The 20,649-nt window shown below is 40.3% G+C and overlaps 2 protein-coding genes across 2 annotated transcripts in view; one reads left to right on the top strand and one right to left on the bottom strand.

Moving 5' to 3' along the window:
- Nucleotides 1-2,583: 2,583 nt before the first annotated feature.
- Nucleotides 2,584-7,142, bottom strand: LOC120737731 (E3 SUMO-protein ligase ZBED1-like). The gene is made up of 4 exons (XM_040038569.1): nt 6,602-7,142; nt 3,843-4,903; nt 3,381-3,697; nt 2,584-3,172 (listed from the first exon to the last, which is right to left on the bottom strand). Exons 2-4 carry the CDS (start codon nt 4,778-4,780, stop codon nt 2,817-2,819), a joined length of 1,611 nt encoding a protein of 536 aa, XP_039894503.1. The 5' UTR covers nt 4,781-4,903; nt 6,602-7,142; the 3' UTR covers nt 2,584-2,816.
- Nucleotides 7,143-7,363: 221 nt separating this feature from the next.
- The window catches only part of llgl2 (LLGL scribble cell polarity complex component 2), a 49,285-nt gene continuing 35,999 nt past the window's right edge, over nt 7,364-20,649 (top strand). The window contains exon 1 of the mRNA XM_040038568.1: nt 7,364-7,620. The gene's annotated coding sequence lies outside the window, so the exon portion shown is untranslated. The remainder of the gene's footprint in view (nt 7,621-20,649) is intronic.

The raw sequence follows: 20,649 nt of genomic DNA, 5'->3' as shown, positions 1-20,649 counted from the left end.
AGAGATAAAACCCAACAATCATATGACCCCCTATGAGCAAGCACTTTGGCGACACTGGGAAGGAAAAACTCCCTTTTAACAGGAAGAAACTTAAGGCTCAACCAGGCTCAGGGAGGGGCAGCCTCAACCAGTTGGGGTGAAAGAAGGAAGAAAGGACAAGGGACATGCTGTGGAAGAGAGACAGAGATTAATAACAAGTGTTATTTAATGCAGAGAGGTCTGTTAACACATACTGACTGAAGAAGAAATAATCAATGCATCATCCCCCGGCAGCCTACGTCTATTGCAGCATAACTAAGGGAAGATTCAGGGTCACCAGATCCAGCCCTAACTATATGCTTTAGCAAAAAGGAAAGTTTTAAGCCTAATCTTAAAAGTAGAGATAGTGTCTGTCTCCTGAATCCAAATTGGAAGCGGTTTCCACAGAAGAGGGGCCTGAAAACTGAAGGCTGTGCCTCCCATTCTACTTTTAAATACTCTAGGAACAACAAGTAGGCCTGCAGCCCAAGAGTGAAGTGCTCTAATGGGGTGATATGGTACTACAAGTTCATTACGATAAGATGGGGCCTGATTATTCAAGATCTTGTATGTGAGGAGCAGGATTTTGAATTCAATTCTGGATTTAACAGGAAGCCAATGAAGGGAAGCCAATATAGGAGAAATCTGCTCTCTCTTTCCAGTCCCTGTCAGCACTCTTGCTGCAGCAGTTTTTCAGCGTCACTCTGAGACAGTATATTTCTAATTTTAGAGGTATTGCGCTAATGGAAGAAAGCAGTCCCACATATTTGTTTAGTATGTGCATTGAAGGACATATCCTGGTCAAAAATGACTCCAAGGTTCCTCACAGTGTTACTGGAGGCCAAGGTAATGCCATCCAGAGTAAGAATCTGGTTAGATACCATATTTCTAAGCTTTTCAGGGCCGAGTACAATAACCTTAGTTCGATCTGAATTGGACTGGAATGGACCATCAGCAAGAAGTTTGGACAGAAGGTGACAACTTTCAAGGCAATTATTCAGAAATGAAAGAAATATAAAATGACCCTCTGTCTAAAGCCCAAAACAATATATTGTTTCATGTGGTGCAGATGAGCATGAGAAAGGTGGTGGATCAGCCCCAAACTACACAGGAAGTGCTGAGGGCAAGTGGGATCGGTCACCCAGAACACTATTAGTAACACACTACACCATAATGAATCTAAATTTTGCAGTGTCTGCAAGGTCTCCTTGCTCAGGATAAGGGACATGTAAGGGCCCATCTAAGTTTGCCAGTGAACACTGACATAGTTCAGAGAGGGCTTGAGAGAAAGCACTCCCAAGTGGTCAGATGAAACCAAAATCAAGCTGTTTGGCCTCAACCTGACTTGCCATGTTTTTAGGACGACAAATGGCCTGTATTTGTATAGCGTTTTACTAGCCCCGAAGGACCCCAAAGCGCTTTACACATCCAGTCATCCACACACAGGTGATGGCAGCTACATTGTAGCCACAGCCACCCTGGGGCGCACTGACAGAGGCGAGGCTGCCACCAGGCCCTCTGACCACCACCAGTAGGCAACGGGTGAAGTGTCTTGCCCAAGGACACAACGACAGAGACTGTCCGAGCCGGGGCTCGAACTGGCAACTTTCCTATTACAAGGCGAACTCCCAACTCTTGAGCCATGATCGCCACCAAATGCTGAGTATGACCCAAAGAACACCTTCCCTAAAAACACCATCCAAATCTGACCAGTTTCCAGTGTATTAGTTACAAAGAGGTCTCTCTCCTCATTGAGAATTAAGATCTAGAACCTCTTAATTCTGTTCTGAGTCTTCTTCATTGGTATGGTAAATGCAAAAACTGACAGGCTGATATGGCTGATATATCTGAACAGTGTTTATGGTAAAACATTCAGTGCTGTGTAAAAGTCTTTGTGTAATTTTTAACAGTGGTATTTGTCTGATAGTATTGCTATCCACAGTTTGTTTCCACTCAGTGATGTTTTCTAGTTAGGAAACAATCAGACAAACAGGAGTTTTAAAGGATTACAGTTAAATTTGTAATCCTATGCCACATGTCACTACAAGAGTGTGATTAAAGTGGTAGGTGGGCTCATTTACATTTTGAGAGAAGCCAGTTGAGTCTAATAATAGTGTTGATGATATAATTTTCACCATGTACATATGCACAGATCCGATAGAAACTCAAAGTAAAGGTCAGGTGGTAGATGGATAAAAAAATAACAAACTCTGCTTCCTCGATAGTCACGTTTTGAAGGGTTTAGACAGTTTCTAGAAATGAATGTTAGTCCTTCCAAAGTGGGATAGATGCTGTCTCTTCTAACATCACCAGATTTTCCCCAGGAACTTTATCAATTACCAGCCTACATTCGGCTAGATATGCCCAGAGGTGGAAAGAGTACTCAAAATTTGTACTCAAGTACAAGTACTGTTACACTGGTTAAATTGTACTCAATTACAAGTAAAAGTACTGGTGTCAAAAAAATACTTGTGTAAAAGTACAAAGTACTGTTCTCAAAAACTACTCAGAGTATTAATTACTTTTTAACAGATTGATGTTTTATTCTGTTGTCAATAGCAGGCATTCAACTCGATTCACCAGTATAAATATTTATGTTCAAAGCACATTTTTCAGATGAACAAGGTATAGAAAGGTAACTTGTTTTGTAAATAAATGTAGATATAAAAGAAGGAATTTTGTTTGTTAAAACAATGACAAAAATGTTTCTGAACATGCGTAGAACCATTTAAACTTTTCCCCATACACTGAACAACAGGCAGGTAAGTGTCTTAAACTCTTAGCATTTCTTTCACACTTTACTTTCTGAACCTTTTGTTCAGTTTCAACAAGAGCTGGTTTTCTAAATTAACAGAGGCAATCCGACTTCGTTTGGCAGTGAAGAGTAGACCAGCACAGCTAAAAAGTCGTTCACACGCAGCAGAAGCAGGCAGAGCTGTGTTCAGTTTAAGAGAGAGGTTTTTGATGGCTGAGAAGGAGTGCAGCAGCTCCATGCTGTCTGTGGCACAAGCAAGATAACCATCAAGCTCAACTGCACTTTGCAGCCTTCTGGAGATTGGTCTGGAGAAGAATTCATCTTCATCAGATGACTCTCTTTGCTGATCCTCACTCTCATGCTCTGTCGTTTCAAGATGTTGTTTGATGTATGTCAAGGCTGTAATTGCAAGTAGATAACACAATTTTGTTATTTAAATTTCAGTGATTATTCCTGAACACAAATTTAAAATCGGCAAATTCTCAAAAAGGATTGTTTAGTATTCAGGACAGACCATCAATAACTTACAATGTATTAGGTGAAATACTCACTTAAGCATGTGTTCAAATGTAAAAATACACAAAAATGGGATCACATGAATCCTTACCAGCCTCTATTACATCTGCTCTGTCAGTCCAGGAAGTCTTGAACTTGGGTAAGAGGACTGCAGCTGCAGCCAACTCCGGATCCTCCATCATCGCTCCAAAACGCTTTTGAAGGCCATTTTGCAGGGCTCTGATGAGTGGCATGCATGTCTTGCTTGATGTCTCCAGCCTGCTAAGTTTGGACAGTAGTTGTTGGATTACTGGCAGGAGCCATCCCATAAAGGAAGTGGACTCAGACTGAAGGATGTTTGAAGCTTTCACCAGTGGCTTCATGGTGGTACAGTACTCCCTTAGGAACGCAACTTCTGCAGGACTCAACCTGTAAGACACAACAACAAAACCCACCATGACTATAATAGGGATCTTCTGATTTAATATTAAGAGTCTGCTCATGTTTTTAACCATACATTAAGGAAAATTCACAAAATTTGAAACCATATTGGTAGGTGTCCAATTTTACTCACATTTTCACCTTGAACTCCTCACAAATGCTCCTGATGGCATCTTCCCCCTTCTCATCAATGATGCGTATTATCCTTTCAATGGCAAGGTAGGTTGAATTCCATCGTGTTGCATTGGGACGAATGATCTGTAGCTCACACTTGTCCTCTACCACTTCATTAGCCAAATGAGATCGGCCAGTTTTGTTCCAAATGGCCTGGCATTTTGCAAAGGTTGCACGGGAGAGCCTCTTGTAGGTGTCATTCATGCTCTCTGCTAGGGCAGCATCAGTTGTTGCCACAAGGATTAGCAGGTGACATGCACATCGCTGATGAGGCGGAAGTTGATACTCCAAACCAGAGTCTTCATCAAGAATTGCACTTGCCTCATGGTAGTCAATATGGTCAGTCAGGTCAAGAGTTTCTGGGTCTGCTTCATCTTCAACTTCATCTGCATCATTTTGTGCCCCAAACATGTGGAAGGCCTTGACAAAGTTGGATCCACTATCAGTTGTGGTTCTTACAACTTTGCCTCTAATCTTGTATTGGCAATGGATATCATCAAGCGCACCAGCAAGCATGTCAAATGTGTGAGACCCTCTCAATCTTTTGCATGCTAGTGCTGCAGATCTTCTTTCCAGGGACTCTTCCTCTATCCAATGGCATGTGACTCCAAGGTAACTTTTCTGATGAGCTGACCAACAATCAGTAGTGGTAGCAACAAATTTGACTTTATCCAATGCTGCAACCAAAGTCATCTTCATGTGATCAGCAGCTTCACAGATTCTGGCACGGACAGTGGGTCTGGAGATGACTTTGGCTTGAGGTTGTAATGTGGTAACCAATTCTTTGAAAGATGGCTGTTCTACCACTGCAAATGGCTGTAGACCCTCACATATGAAATTGATGACAAGCTTGTCAACAGTTGCTTGTGGAACATGTTTGTTTGCAGCTCTCAACATCAGGTCTGGTAACTTGGCTTGCGTATTTGCTGAGAGCTTGTTTGGTGTGGCTGTGGTCTTTCGCTGTCGAGATGTTGATGCCACAGTGATATTGTACTGCTCAATCTTCGATGGATGTTTCCTCTGTAGAGATAAATATTATCATACGTCAGGTTCATACATTACTTCATAACATCACTGTGATTAACACTACAGGAAAACACATTTTTAAAACATTATTCAACTAGACTTGAGCTAATCTTTGTTTGTTGAGCATAGTATAAAAGAGTGGTGAATTGGTCAAATTTTGCAGATATATTGCTGTATTTATTCACAAGTGTAAACCAATTTTGAACGATCATTGCAAAAAACATGAATTTCTGTATACATTCTAAGTTCTGTAATATGTATACTATCTGTAAAAAGAGTATTGACCAATGTATCAGTATCTAAATTTTTAACTCCTTTTTATCAGTATCACCCTAAAGTTTTCAGTATTAGTCAGGTCCTAAAAATACTAAGAGAGCAAAATATGTGTATCTAGCAATCTATCTAGCTTAATTTAAGAAAAGGGATCACATACACAAAAATGCTGCCCATACAGCTAACAAATAAAAACAATCCACATTATGTTCTTTAAAAAAAAGATATCATATTGGGAAACATATAACCCTACTGATTAAGAGCCATGTCACTATGATAGACCTATATCAGGCCAATGATACTGATCAACTGATCCATCAATCGGGCTCTGGTACATGTCAGCTGAGAGCTGGAAGATTAATTTGAGATGCAGCTCAGCACTGTGTTCAAGTTTTAGTTGTTTTTTTTTTTTAAATATAGGGCAGCTGATTGTAGGCCTGTGAGTTTTAAATGACTACAAGTTTAATTTATTGTAATGACGGTGGTTGTCCAAATAATAAGCTAAAACATTCCTACGAATTGTAGCTCAATTATGCATGCACACACGCACATTAGCTAGCTCCGTCTTATTTTAATATCAAGCTAACCAATGGCGGTGACAATATCTTAGCCAAACTAGTAACCTTAACACACATGAAAAATAAGAAAGCAATATCATACACGTATAGTTGTAAAACTACGGAGCCCCCCAGGGGACATGGGAGAAAAAAAAAATTAGGGAGGAAAAAATAAAATTAGGGAGGAAAAAAAAAAAATTAGGGAGGAAAAAAAAAATTAAGAAGGACTTTTGCGAGATCTCGCAAAAGTATTGCGAGCGCTCGCAAAAGTATTGCGAGCGCTCGCATAAGTATTGCGAGATCTCGCAATAAGTATTGCGAGCGCTCGCAAAAGTATTGCGAGATCTCGCAATAAGTATTGCGAGCGCTCGCAAAAGTATTGCGAGATCTCGCAAAAGTTTTAGCCGCATTCTTCGGAGGCCGCCAGCTCGAAGCCGACCGGGAGGTCGAGGCACGATGTGCCGGGAAAGCGGTGTTTCTCCCGGCTGTAGTAGGTCTCGACCTCCCGTTAGCTTCGAGCTAGTGGGTGTCAGATCTCCAAAAACGTCGGAGCTCTTTTGCAAATATGTGATGTCTTGTAAACCGAGCAGGTATCTGACGTTTACACAACTACATTCACGCCTCAAAATATCTTAAAAGTGTATTTTGTGACCCAGAAAGAGTAATATTACAACTAAGTAGCTGCCGCCATTGTTGGAGTTTTGCGAGATCTCGCAATACTTTTGCGAGCGCTCGCAATACTTTTGCGAGATCTCGCAAAAGTCCGTCTTAATTTTTTTTTCCTCCCTAAGTTTTTTTTTTTCCTCCCTAATTTTTTTTTTCTCCCATGTCCCCTGGGGGGCTCCGTAGTAAAACCTCTTACCTCAATGTGTTTTTTTTAGATTAGATGCTGAAGTCTTGTAAGCTGAAATGACTGTAGAGGTCAAACAAAGTTTGCACTGCATCTGGATGCTGTCTCCTTTTCTGCATCTGGACGCTGTCTCCTTTTCTCCCTCTGTACACGAAAAATTCCTCCAGGTACGGCCACGGGCACGCGTCCTCCGTCTTTTCTACGTCGTTTTCATGGTTGACAGTGTTGTCCTCTGTCTCCATTTTGGCTTCTTTGTCTCCAAATCTTCCGTCTATAAAGTAGTTTATACTCCACCATTTAGCACCTCTAGACACCTGTGCCTGCTGCTGCAGCGGAGTTTATTCTTTGCTTACGTCTTAAATTGGCGCGGTCTCGATTGCACAGCGTTATTGGCTGCAAAAATGCAGACGAAAGGTTTGAATATTAAGTCAAATTGTGGGCGTACTCAGTAGTGACTTTTGATTTTATAAGTAGCGAAGTAGATTACATGGTGTAAGTTGTACTCAAGTATGAGTAAAATTACACACTTGAAAAATTACTCGTAAAAGTACAAGTACCCAAAAAATGTACTTAATTACAGTAACGTGAGTATTTGTAATTCGTTACTTCCACCCCTGGATATGCCGCTCTTGGTTCGTCGTTTTCAACCAAATTTCAAAGCAAACCACTGACCGGACGTCTGCACACGTTTACGAGGTGTGCTTGAATGTGTCATGAGGGCGGAGTTAGCACAGCAGTGAGGTTTAGCCTAGCAGGAAATACTGAGGCTAACCACCGCAGCGGTGGAAAACAAAAACCAGCCAACCCAGTTTTAGTTCCTTATAGATCTTTAGATGTGATAGTTGCTCAACAAGAAGCCTGTCGCCTGGATTCCGGGAATACTTATTCACGGCGTGTCTACGTCTTCCTCGACTCTGGAAGGGGAGAGATACCTCTTTGTAACTAATACACCGGGAACTGGTCGGATTTGGAATTTCTTTCAACGGCTGTAAACTGTGCACCTCTGCTGAGCAACGGCCGTTTGGAATCAGGTGGGTTAGGAAGTCGGACCGCACGCTCTCAGACCTTGTGCCCATAGTTGTTGTGAACCGTCCGGCTAACAGTTTATTCCATGCTGTTTACTCTTCAGTATGTACACACTTCAGCTGAAGCTAGCTCAAGTTGTGTGTAGAGCCAGAATATGTCATTTGCCAGTTTTTCTATGGTTAGCTTTCTAACCATCTGAAGTAAACCAAGCAAAACAGGCATATGAGCGTTGCCTCAAAATCAGTTTTGTGTATATTTTTCTCAAAATTTTCATACCGATTACAATCGCAAGAATGGAGTCTTGCGATGACAGACGCTTTAACTTTCGGCAAGTCGTCGAGTCTTAAAAAATGTAATACAAGGTGGACTGATTGAAATGACCGTCTCACATCAGTAACTTGCCTTCTTTATTAAATAAAAAAAAAATGACTATAACCACACCAGTCAGCTTTTGTATGTAATTGGTAGTTTTCGCCATCGGTTAGCTTGTTTTCACTCTTAAAGCTACAGTAAACCTAATTGCAGCAGCCTGAAGCCATTCAGTTATTAAGACAAGTCCACACGGAAGAAAATTGGGTAGAAATGGATTAGCAGTTTCCCGCAAGATGTCAGCAGTATTAGAGAAACTGGGGAATTTCTTGCTAACCTGCATGTGCAGCCAGGTGAGTACTAGTTGCAGCTAATGTTGCATAATGACGGCGACATCTAACCTGACTAAGGTGTGTCTCAGCAGTCAGTATGTTAGTAAGCCCTTTGAGTCAACGGTCTGGTTTCAAGAGTGAGTAAGTACTGTGTTTGGGGAGGGGGAGTACGAGGAAGGCGGTTTCACCTGTTTGGCTGGTTTCACGATAATTCGTATTTATAAAACTGCTGACATTGTATCCACCGAGTCAGAGCTGAAGTCCTGAACTACAGTGCGTATGTACTGTGATTGCTTCGTCTAATCAGCTCAAATTCATATGAAGTATTCCTCACTATGAGGAACAAACTAGTAATGATGTGTAAGACAACATCAGACTTTGTAAAACAAAATGAATGAAGCAGGGTTTTCCCCATCAGTTTACACACTAAAGATTTATTTAAAATTTCTGACTACTTAATAAGGAACATCAGCCATATTACTATATTGCTCTGGTCTGCCTAAATGTGTGTGAGTGTGTGTGTGTGTGTGAGTGAGGTGAGGTGTTGCCAAAAGGTATTTTAGTGAAATGATAAATGCCATCTTGACCGACAGACATGAAAAATCAATTTCCATTATTTCCTTTGCTCTTGCCTCATTTCGGCTCAGTGTTTACTGCACTCTGCTGTCATATGGTCTCTTTTTGTCTTTCTCTTGTAGGTGCACTTAATCATACATATATGCATCACATGTGAAGTGTCACAATGTGAAGATATTAAAAATAGTAACGATATATTTTGTTACTTGTATTCAAAATAAAAGTGTTACAGAAACATAACAGGAAAGAAGTTCAACTCACGTGCTCACAGTTTATCATGAAGTCACAAATGTTTGCAATGAAAAGCTGTTGGCATAGATGGTGTGAAATGGGTCCAAACCGCTGGCTTTCTCTGTGCAATGTCAGCTTTCCAGTTAGCAACAGGTGCATGCTTGGGGCCTTAATCACTGAACAACATTGAATTTCATTGAGTAACTTGGCTTGTTATCACCAAAATGGAACCACCCATATGCAAAAAAGTTGTTCTATTAAATGGTGCAAAAAAAGAAAAGAAAAAAAATCGGAATCTGTTTTATTAGAACAGCCATTGTTCAGCATTCACACTGTACAGTCTGGACAGATTACTGCCAAATGAAGCACAGGCTGTGTACTTCCACCTGCATGAGCCCAGGACTAGTCAAACAAAAGCCTTTGTTCTCAGGCTTGGTGTTATTCCACCTGCATTGCAAAGTCCACCTGAAACTATTATAGAGGCAAAATAAATGGCCCCTCCCAAAAGTGAGGCAAGCTGGAGGGTGTTCACCTCTTCTAAAGGAACAGTCCTGAACATTACCAGGAATTTTGGTTTTAGTTGTTCACACAGTGCAAATATAAAGAAACAATGGACAAAGCTTTGCCATCAAAGGCTTCGAATTTTTAAACTTTTGAATGGGGAGGTTAATTTTTACTAACCTTTTACAGGTAAGGAGATGACAAAGACGAAGACCTTGCTTGGCTCAGACAGTCAGCTTGCTAAATTGATTAGGGCAATGCACTGAACGAAGCTGTTCTTTGGTTTGCTAATGGAAAAGCATAGGATATCCAAATGTAAAACCTCATGTTTCGCGTTTGCCAGCTCGATAGACACTATTAGAACATAACTGAAAACTTGACACTGTAAACATTGTTCCAGAGGATAGCCTAACCCTGAGAATGAAAGGCTCTGCACACTTGGCCTCAAGGAAGTTTGTCAGTAGATCCTCATCACGATCATTGTTTGGGTAAACATGAAGTCAGAGCTTATGACATCACTGGTACTTCATGGAAATGATTGTTTATAGTGTTCTAGATTGAAACAAAACATACACAAAGCAACTCTAGATGTGAAGATTTTGATATTAGTTTTCATAAAGCAGTGCGTATGTGTGCTCATCCAATACCTTTCTCTCTTGGATAAAAGAAAAGACCTACAACCAATTTAAATTCTAACAATTTACTTTTTTGAAACTACAAACAATTGTGGTAATGTAACGACACTGTTTGCGGGTCGAAGTGTGTGTTGGATGAGGTTCCCATCTGCAGTGCTTTGTTTCTTTTTTCTGCCAAGAACTATTGAGTTGTCATTGTCTTCCTGTTAAAAGGGAGTTTTTCCTTCCCACTGTCGCCAAAGTGCTGCTCATAGGGGGTCATATGATTGTTGGGTTTTTCTCTGTATCTATAAAGCGCCTTGAGGCGACTTTTGTTGTGATTTGGCGCTATATAAATAAAATTGAATTGAATCATTAAATATTTGTAACACTATATGTTTTTAAAAAGTTGAGGTGTATATACTACAGCTGATGAGCTCCTGGTTTCTCAGGTACCAAATGTTTTAACACTTCAGATGGGTCTGGGCGATATGGCCTAAAATCCATATCACGGTATAATTTGAAGCGTGTGCGGTAACGATATATATCTCGATATATTATTTTCTTCTGTATAACGTATTTTACACACTATAAGGCGCACTTAAAATCCTTTAATTTTCTCAAAAATCGACAGTGTGCCTTATGTATGAATTCTGGTTGTGCTTACTCACCTCAAACCGATTTTATGTGGTACACGGCACGCAGAAATCCAAAAATGTTTTAGTATGACTTTGGTAAGCTATGAACCGCTTGATGGATTGTCGGAGCATTACGGCTGCCGTAGTCAGGAGCCTTGTGGAGTAATCTGGGTCCAAAACTCCGTCTGCTGCAGGTCCCAAAGTCAAACAAACACTGCGGCATCACTGAGAGTTAAAAGCTGTTTAAATTCTTTCATTTTTAATAAAATGATCAGCGTTGCTGCTTTACCAGGTGCAACAATTAAGTTTAACATCCAGGCATCCATGAAAACAGAATTCATTAAATTCAATGGAGTTAGAAGTTAGCAGGAAGTTAGCTCGCTAGTTTCCACCTAAACATGATATAGCATGTTCTGACAGAGAGATATCTGAAAAAATTCAAACGTACAGCTCTCCTATCACTTCCAACATAAATGAAGAGAGAAAACTAAACAGCAGTGACGTTTATAGGGTTACTGAAGTAGAACTAGCTGGTATATAATGATGTGCTACGTGATTGCTAGCAAAACAGCTACGTTAGCATAACATTAGGACTGTGAAGCTGAAGGACGAACGCTAACAGTTTTCCACTCAATAAAAGTTAACGAATAGAGCAGCTGCGAGAGAATTCAGCATTAATGAATCAATGGTACGGAAGTGGAGGAAGCGCAGTTTTTGGCTTTCCCCATATTCCAAAAGTGCTTTGTGTCTTTGCTATTACTGTCGCCCGGCATAATTTGCAAATGATATTTTTTGCAGCCGCTGCAATTCTTTCGACCAAAACAGCTGCTGCTTGATGACACCATCAACATGCACTATCGTGGTAGAGACTGGTATAGTCAAAATCTCAACCATTGGCCCAATTTATATCGTTTATGCCGTTTATACCGCCCACCTTCAGAACAGAATCACTGTGTTTAGATTTCAAGCTTAAGATCAGCTGATGGTGAATAATACGCACATGTACACGAGGTTGCCTGATTTGCAAGTGATGCAGCAGATTCAGGCTCTTGCAGGTAACTGTTCTTGAAGCTCAATTCTGCATGCTCAAACCAACTGAGTGTGGAGGACAAAGCTCAAAGGAACAGGAGTCCTAATGTGATTGGTCAGGTTCAAAGCAGTGACGTTGCAGCATCTACGATGGAAAGGTTCAGGTTACTGCGTTAAACAGAGTTACACTTTGGCAGAAACATAAGCGTTGTATTAAAACATTTGTTTACAATTTGGAAAATGACGTTTCCCGAATTAGCTAACAACGGCTGTTTGATGTGTAGCAGTGAAAATACTGACACGTTTATTACATTTATCAAAGCTGAAGAAATCTAAAGGAAAACAGAAATGAAAATTGTACGTGTTTTTATGCCGCGAATCATCATGATTAAACAGGCCACACAACTTGAGAGCTCACATTGTTTACCTGAGGTGGGTGATCACAGTCTCTGATCAAATGAAAATGATCAGTAATGCATAAAGAGAAAAATCCAACAATCATATGACCCCCTATGAGCAAGCACTTTGGCGACAGTGGGAAGGAAAAACTCCCTTTTAACAGGAAGAAACCTCCGGCAGAACCGGGGTCAGGGAGGGGCGGCCATGTACGTCGACCAGTTGGGGTGAGAGAAGGAAGACAGGACAAAAGACATGCTGTGGAAGGGAGCCAGAGATTAATAACAAGTATGATTCCATGCAGAGAGGTCTATTGACACAAAAACCATAAGGTAAGCACAAAAAGAGTTTAGTCAAAGCTCTGTCCCAGATGTCACACAGGCACTTTTATTAACATACAGCATAGATGTACATGAAGAAATTACTCAAAAATAAATTATCAGCATTTATTAAATAATAATGCTCCATAAATAAAAGAAAACAATGTTGTTTTTGTGCATAACAAAAAGCTCTCAATTGAGCAGTCAAAATGTAAACTAAAAGACGATGAGCATAATAACAAAGACAGATTTCACAGCTGCTCTATTCCCAAGTTCTACTGCGTGACTGACAGCCTTGAGTTTGAAATCCTCTTTGTAACCATGTCTCTTAACAGGTGTCATTTATGGTCCTTATACACACACAATACGGTAATATTACGTTGAAGCACAGTACATATCACTCCGCGAGGCTCCAGACTACGGTAGCCGTAATGCTCCGACATTCCATCAAGCGGTGCAGCTCCGTAGCTTACCAAAGCTTACCCAATTTCGCTGTGCAAGAAACTGCACAATGACAATAAAAAGCTCTAAGTCTCTAACTCTAAAGTTGTACTAAAACATTTTTTGAAAGATTGCTGAGCGGCGTGTACCACATAAAATCAGTTGGCGGTCAGTAAGCACAACCAGAATTCATACATAAGGCGCACTGTCGATTTTTGAGAAAATGAAAGGATTTTAGACCATGCAGCCCCTGTCGTTAGCGCGGTTAGCTCGCTAACACGTTGACGCCGTTCACCCCCACGCACGGGGTGGTCCGCGGTAACTCGTTAACGGAGATTTTCCGTGTTCATCTTGTCGCTGCCTGCAGGTGAAGCTATGGGGGAGGGGGAGTTGTGTTCAGTGAACGAGAGGCGAGGCTGAGTAACGTTGCATAGAGACAAAAGTGGACGAAAGAGAGGCAAACTTGCGGCTCCACAAGTATAATTATAACGTAACATATACTATATCGATATAAACGATATTGTCACATCTTATATCTCGTATGAAAATATGTCGATATTTTTAAAAAAAACTCGATATATCGCCCAGCCCTAGCACATTCTATAAAAATAATCTTTTACTGAAGTAAAACTGTTTTGCATTGAAATGTACTTGAAACAAAACACAATTGTTGAGTCATTAAAGCGTACACAACAGCTGGAGACAATTCACTGTAGCTAAATTGCAACATCATGTGATTTTTTTTTTATTTTTTTATATGATATCTGCCTTATTCTTCTAGATAGAAATAGATCTTTGAACAGAGTACAGAATGAAACACTCACCTTTGTAGCATGCAGTGTTGTGTTGAATAATTATTTTCATGATAGTTTTCATCAACAACCTTTTTCTCTGATGAGATAACGAAATAAAAACTAATGCATGAGGACAAAAACTGAGGAAATGTATAGACACCTTCTTTAGCAAATACAGATGCTGAAACATTTTCTCTTCACAAGCCATCAGCATATTGAATACGTACAACATACACACAGTAATACACATGCACTCATAAACCTATACATCATTACCACATGAGACAAATGCAATTCTTGAGAGCAACCTTGCATATCTGTATAAGTTGTATCTGCCAGAATCACTTTGAGGCAGTCCAAAAGTCTTTTTCCATGGTTTCACCGAACTCCTTGTACCTTGCACTCCCACAGCCTAACCAAGCTTGATAATAGAGCAGGGAGATATGACCAAAAATATTTATCACGATATAAATTTGAAAATTTGCGATAACAATATAATTGACAATAGACAAAACACTTTACAACTCCACAACTTTATTTGTGCAAAAAACAAAACAACCGATCAGTGTATTTTCACTTAAACAAGGAGCTGTTTTTTATGTGCATTAGTTATATAAATACAAGTTATATAAAAATGTAACAGTGCAAATGCAAATTCCTCGTTGACAGTTTAACCAAAAGGCGTTTCCAGTGGAAATTGGCCGACATATCCTCAGCATAACCATGTATAACATCCACAAAACCTAAAAAGAGGTCATACACACAATACGGTAATATTATGTTGAAGCACAGTACGTATCACTCCGCGAGGCTCCTTGCTACGATAGCCGTAATGCTCCTACAATCCATTAAGCAGTGCGGGTTTGTAGCTCAGCAAAGTAAACACAACCAGAATTCATACATAAGGCACACGGGATTATAAGGGGCACTGACGATTTTCAGAAAAATCAAAGGATTGATTTTAAGTGTGCCGTATTTTCCAAAAAACACGGTAATAACGACGGGCCACTAGCACGCTCTACCAAAAATAGTGCTTTGTTGTGTATCTGACGGACGAAAGCTAAACCAGTTCCACACCAGTGACGCTGCAGCATTTTTACAAACCAATTCTGGTTCATCTGTTTCATTCAACGATCCGCTTTCACCCTTCTCATTCTCTGTTGCTGCCATGCTTTTGCCGCCATGTGCGTATGAAAACAAAGGCACTGTGCATGCACGTTTTACCCATATTCTATCGCGATATTTCATTTTCTTATCGTTGCCCAACATTATACCAGTATTACTGTGAACGGTATGATATGGCCCAGCCCTACTTGATAACATTCTACTTTCAGCCTGATAGGACTCCTTCAGCTTTGGTGTCCACCAGCTGGTTCCACCACAACAGGCACCAACCACCTTGCTGCAACCTCAGCAATAGAGGTGCTGAACATTGTCCCCAGTCTCCCTCGGAAGGCTGTCGAACCTCTGTCAGAGGTGAGAGTTGAAAAGCTTGTGGACCAGGGCCTCTGCTAGGCATTCCCAGCTCATCCTCGCTATATATTTGGATGTGGCATGTCTGTCCAGCTTCGTCCCTCACTACCTGACCCAACTCAGGTGATGATCAGTTGATTGCTTCTCTCCTCTCTTAATCTGAGTGTCCAGAACATATGGCTGCTTATCCAAATCAATTTATTTAAACAGCACTGCTGTGTTGGCACAAGGCATAAAAGAAGATGGCAGTGGATGAATGTTAAAGGATACACATAAACTTAGTTACAGCACTTTCAGAAAGACACCTACTGTGATGATACTATTCTCTACTGCTGTGTAATTCATTATTGTAAATTTAAGTGTCATTAGGAAATGATGAGACAGCAGGGTTTTCATGGAATACTGTTAAATGCTCCGTTTCTATGCCGTATGTTAAAACAAGAACTAGAGTGTAATTAAAGTGGTTGTTTTACATTTTAAAATTTGCCAATTGAGTCTAATAACAGATTAAATGCTGTGTTGAGGATGTCATTTTTAGCTACTACATGGATGTTATAATCACCCCCAATCATTATTTTATCTGAGCTGAGCACAAAATCAGATAAAGTCTGAGTAATCAGAAACTCTGCGTAAGGCCCAGGTGGATGATAGATGATCGCAAATAGGACTGGTTGTTAAGTTTTGCAGCTGGGGTGGACAAGGCTGAGAAACAGGCTTTCGACTGGATTAAAGCTCTGTCTGGGTCTTTGGTTGATTAATAAGCTGGCATGGAAGATGCTGCCACCGCACCCTCTCTTCCTGTGCTTCAAGGTTTCTGATAGTTAGAATGACTCGGGGGTGTTGACTCATTTAAGCATAATCATCTTGCTGTAACCAGGTTTTTGTAATGCAGAGTAAGTCAATTTGATCAATTATTAATTCATTTACTAACAGAGACTAGGAAGAGAGAGACCTAATGTTTAATAATCCACATTTCACTGTTTTACTCTTGGTGCAGATATGAATGCTGTATTGTTCTCTCTTTGATGTTTTTTATGTTTAAGTCATTTTTGCTGGCTTTTAGTTTGTTTGTTTTTTTTCGGGGGGGGTGGTTGTCTGTTTGGGAGCTGACACAGTCTCAAAGGGGATGGGGTTTTGGTGGTGTACTGAGGGCTTTTGTTTAAGACCATCACCCAGCCATCCTGTTTTCGCAGCTCCTCAGGACAATCAGCCAGGGGAGCGCTATCGGGGCCTACGCTACCTTCGCCTGCTCTGCTTCAATTCACTGACTGCTCTGCCCTGTAGCCAGAGTCTCTAATTCAGGCCTCCAGAGCTACAAATAGGCTGCAGTTATTACAAGTATCATTACTGCTAAAGGAGGCCAAAGAGTAACTAAACATCTGACACAAAGAGCAGGAAAGTGCAGGAGGGACAGGTGAAGAGGCCATGCTGCTAGCGAATCCCTTAAGACACAATAAGTGAATACTGTGAATATAATTAGTGAGTGAATACACACAGTGTGCTTCAGATGAAGCATGTGAAGATTACACTATGAAATAAGAAGTTATCTGTAAGTTTTTAATTAAAGTGGCTACGCAGATAAGCTACATAAAACACCACTGTGTGTTGGAACAGGGAGAAAAAAGTAACGTAACATATAACCCACATATGTAACCCATACGATTTAAATAGATTATTTTCTTGTGACACTGCTTAGTTTAGTTCTGTACTCTCTCCTGGTCTTGTGTGTATTTATTTCAGTTGTATGTTTCATACACACTTTTGTTTTGTTGTTGCTGTTTTTGCTTAATTCATTGGTTATTTTATAACCAGTTCTTCTGCTTGTAAATGGTAAATGGCCTGTATTTGTATAGCACTTTTCTAGTCCCCAAGGACCCCAAAGCGCAGTACTGTGTGTACTGTTTGTTTATATGGACTGAATTAAGACTGCGAGGAAGAGACGAGAAGAGATATGGCCACATTTCACATGCGATGTCAGGGGAAATGGGAGCCTTTGTGAACCTTATGGAGCAACTCACCAGTAAAAGCACGACAAACTTTTACACTTTATATTTTAGTCAAATGAATTAACTTAAGATTATTGTCGACTAAATCTAATCAGAGTTAAGCGATTTGAATTCAGATGTGTAAATTACTAATAAAGTCACAAATGTTTGCAATGATGTAAATGATGACTTTTTGAAAGTGAATTTTGCTTCATTGTAGCTGTTTAACTATTTCTATTGTGCACCGGTGGATGTACTAATTTATCACTGGCATCACTTTCATACTCAAATCTTAACCGAAGAATTCCAAGGCATGTTTTGAAGCACTCTCATCCAGTCCATCCAACCATGGTATGTGGATTCATGTGTTTTCTGCAGACTGAACAACTTTTTGCTTATAGGTTTGCTTATAGGTCTCTGTTTTGGCCAAAGTTAATTTCTAGATTATGAGTCTGGACTAATTGGACAGGAGTGCAGTGGCTTCAGAACCTGCCTTAGAATCCTCCACTAGAAACACGTTTTGTTTTTTCACTCAACCTGAGCTCACCTTGACACTGGCTCCGCCTCTTTGGTCTTTGTCAAGTGTGTGTAGGCAGACTCTAGCTCCACGTGAAACTATGATGGCATCATCTTCACTGCTGCTGTTGTGTCATCCGTGTTTTTCTTTAAAACTGGGGGCTGCTTGGGCTTAATGTTATCATACTTTTTATTCACACGCTGCTCCTAAATACACTTCTGTGGGAGGATGTTTTTAGTCGCAAATGTGGGTGAAGCACTCACATGACAATGGCATGCTACAGAGCCATGCATTAACTAAGCATCGAAGCAAAGAATTTGTGTTAAGGATTATTTATAATCTAATTGTTCAAATTACTTAATAAATCGCAGCATCCCTAATTTCCTTACTGTAGAGGAAGAACATTATGGAAAAGTTAGAAATGAACTTTGCCCAAAGTGCTAGTTATGCTTAAAAAAAAGAAGAAAAAGAAATGAGAGATCTTGCTGTGAAAGATTGAACCATTCACTGCCTGCATTTTAAAACTGACTAAAACTAAATAAGAAACACATTTTAATAAATTATTGTAAAGGTGGAATAGTTTATTTTCTTGTCCACATCTGCCTGCAGCTCTTAACATCCTCAGATCTGAGTCCTGTCTGATTCGGCTGCTCTTTGATTAATAATCCACACTTGGTAATGCAACAACTAGAGAAGGAAATCACCTAGGATTTTGAAGTTGATACCATAGGTATAGTGGTTGTGTGGAAAATTGTTTGCCCACTTCCGGGCATTGTATTTGTCACACTTAAATGTTTCAGATCAAACAAATATCAAATAAATATTTCACAAAGATCACACAAGTAAACACAAAATACAGTTTCTAAATGAAGGTGTTTATTATTAAGAGGGGAAAGAGACCCAAACCTACATGGCCCTAACCCTAATAACCCTTTTTATGGCAAAGTCATGAGCACTGACCTTAATCGAGGCCTGCAGTTCTTTGGATGTTGTTCTGGGGTCTTTTGTGACCCCTTGGATGAGTTGTCTGCGTGCTCTTGGTGGCCAGCCACTTCTGGGAAGGTTTACCATTGTTCCATGTTTTCGCTATTTGTGCATAATGGCTTTCAATGTGGTTTGCTGAGTCCCACAGTTTCAAAATGGATTCATAACCTTTTCCAGACTGAAAATTACTTTGTTTCTAATTTGGTCCTGAATTTCCTGATCATGGCAGCAGAATGTCTGGCTTTTGAGTCTGTTGAAAAGCCATATCACCAGGTATATTCTTGTTTCAACGTCCACCTTTTCTGTAGCTTTCATGTTGCATTTAAATGACGTCGCAGGATGCACGGATGCATTGCTATGACGACAACCACGCATGTTAGGTAGAACCAGATTGTAGTGGAAAACCAGTCGATCTGAGTCGGATCATGGCAGTCTGTGGCAAGTTGATCCGAGTAGGTACTAATGGAAAAGGGACTTATGTGGCTATTGGGTAACTCCTAATAGTTAAAAGGCTAATGTTAATGTGAGCGTTGACCAGTTGTTTAGTACTTCACCGTTGTTGAAATGGGAAATTTACTGGCCTCTGAAGCGTTAGTCAGGGGGAGGAGCTGTGTGTCTCTCCACAGTGGTACAGTGTGCATAGGGCTGCACGATTTTGCATAAAATGAGAATCATGATTTTTTTTGGCTTAGAATTGAGATCACGATTCTCTTTTCCAGTATAAATATTTATTGCACTTATTAACTGCACATCAACTTCGTAACAGTTGAGACTGAACATAAAAACAATAAATAAACATAAAAACAACAAATGTCTCACGTTTTGTTGTTGCCGCAAAATGTTGTACTGCTTGAAATTCCGTCTCCACCGTTGCTCGACACTGCGTGTATAGAGCAGGTAGTGCAACAATCCGGTTGTTCAGTGATGATGTGACGAATCCTACTTCCGGGCCTAAAGTAGTCTGCGTTTAATATGGCTTTTGTGTTGTTAACATGTTTAATGTTATGTATTTTCTTCTATTTGATCTCAAAAAGCTCCTAAAACAGTCAGTGATCACTGTTGACCTCCCTCGGCTTTTATTACCGCTAATCATTTATTTAAGCTCAGTTTTTAAAACCTTAGGATGTAACTACAGCCCAGCCCATGCAGCCGTATATGAGTGACTAACCTCGTATTGTGGATGGATTATCTCAGTTGTTCTCCTGGCTGAAGTTTGGTCCTTTTACAGCATCCTGCCATGCGATTACATTTGTTCCTGACCACCGAGAACACTCACGTTAACTTTTATCGAGTGGAAAAAAAGTTAGCTTGTTTATATTATGCTAACATAGCTGTGTCGCTAGCGGTCACGTAGCACATCATTATATACCAGCTAGCCCAACTTCAGTAACCCTACAAACGTCACTGCTGTTTAGTTTTCTGTCTTCATTTATGTTGGAAGTGATAGCAGAGCTGTACGTTTTCATTTGTTTCCAAAACCCCGCAGTCAGGACATGCTATATTGTATTTAGATAGAAGCTAGCGAGCTAACTTCCTGCTAACTTCTAACTCTGTTAAATGTCATAAATTCCGTTTTCATGGATGCCTGGATGTTAAACTCAATTGTTACACCTGGTAGAGCAGAACGCTGATCATTTTATTAAAGATGAAAGACTTTAGACAGTTTTTCAACTCTCAGTAATGCCACAGTGATCGTTTGATATATGGACCTGCAGCAGAGTTTAGGCCCAGACACGGCTAGTGACGTCAGACTGAACAATCGGATAGAAAAATAGTTGCGGGACGGCACTGTGTAGCGTTTGTCTAGGGTGTTGATCATTTTCCTAAATCCCTCGTTTTGCACAGTGTTGATGGGAGCCATATCTTTGGTCAGGTGATAAGTAATAGCCTCCGT

The sequence above is a fragment of the Simochromis diagramma genome, unplaced genomic scaffold (assembly GCF_900408965.1).
Source record: "Simochromis diagramma unplaced genomic scaffold, fSimDia1.1 OVJJ01000617.1, whole genome shotgun sequence".
NCBI classification, from domain to species: domain Eukaryota; kingdom Metazoa; phylum Chordata; class Actinopteri; order Cichliformes; family Cichlidae; genus Simochromis; species Simochromis diagramma.
The sequence above is the reverse complement of the archived record's forward strand: the minus strand, read 5'-3'. Positions and strand labels throughout refer to the sequence as shown.

Coding starts and splice junctions, on each gene's coding strand:
- LOC120737731 (XM_040038569.1), bottom strand. CDS start 4,780: ATGTTGAGAGCTGCAAACAAACATGTTCCACAAGCAACTGTTGACAAG. Junction 3,698..3,842: donor GAGGAGTTCAAGGTGAAAAT/GTGAGTAAAATT, acceptor TGTGTCTTACAG/GTTGAGTCCTGCAGAAGTTG. Junction 3,173..3,380: donor AGCAGATGTAATAGAGGCTG/GTAAGGATTCAT, acceptor TTGCAATTACAG/CCTTGACATACATCAAACAA.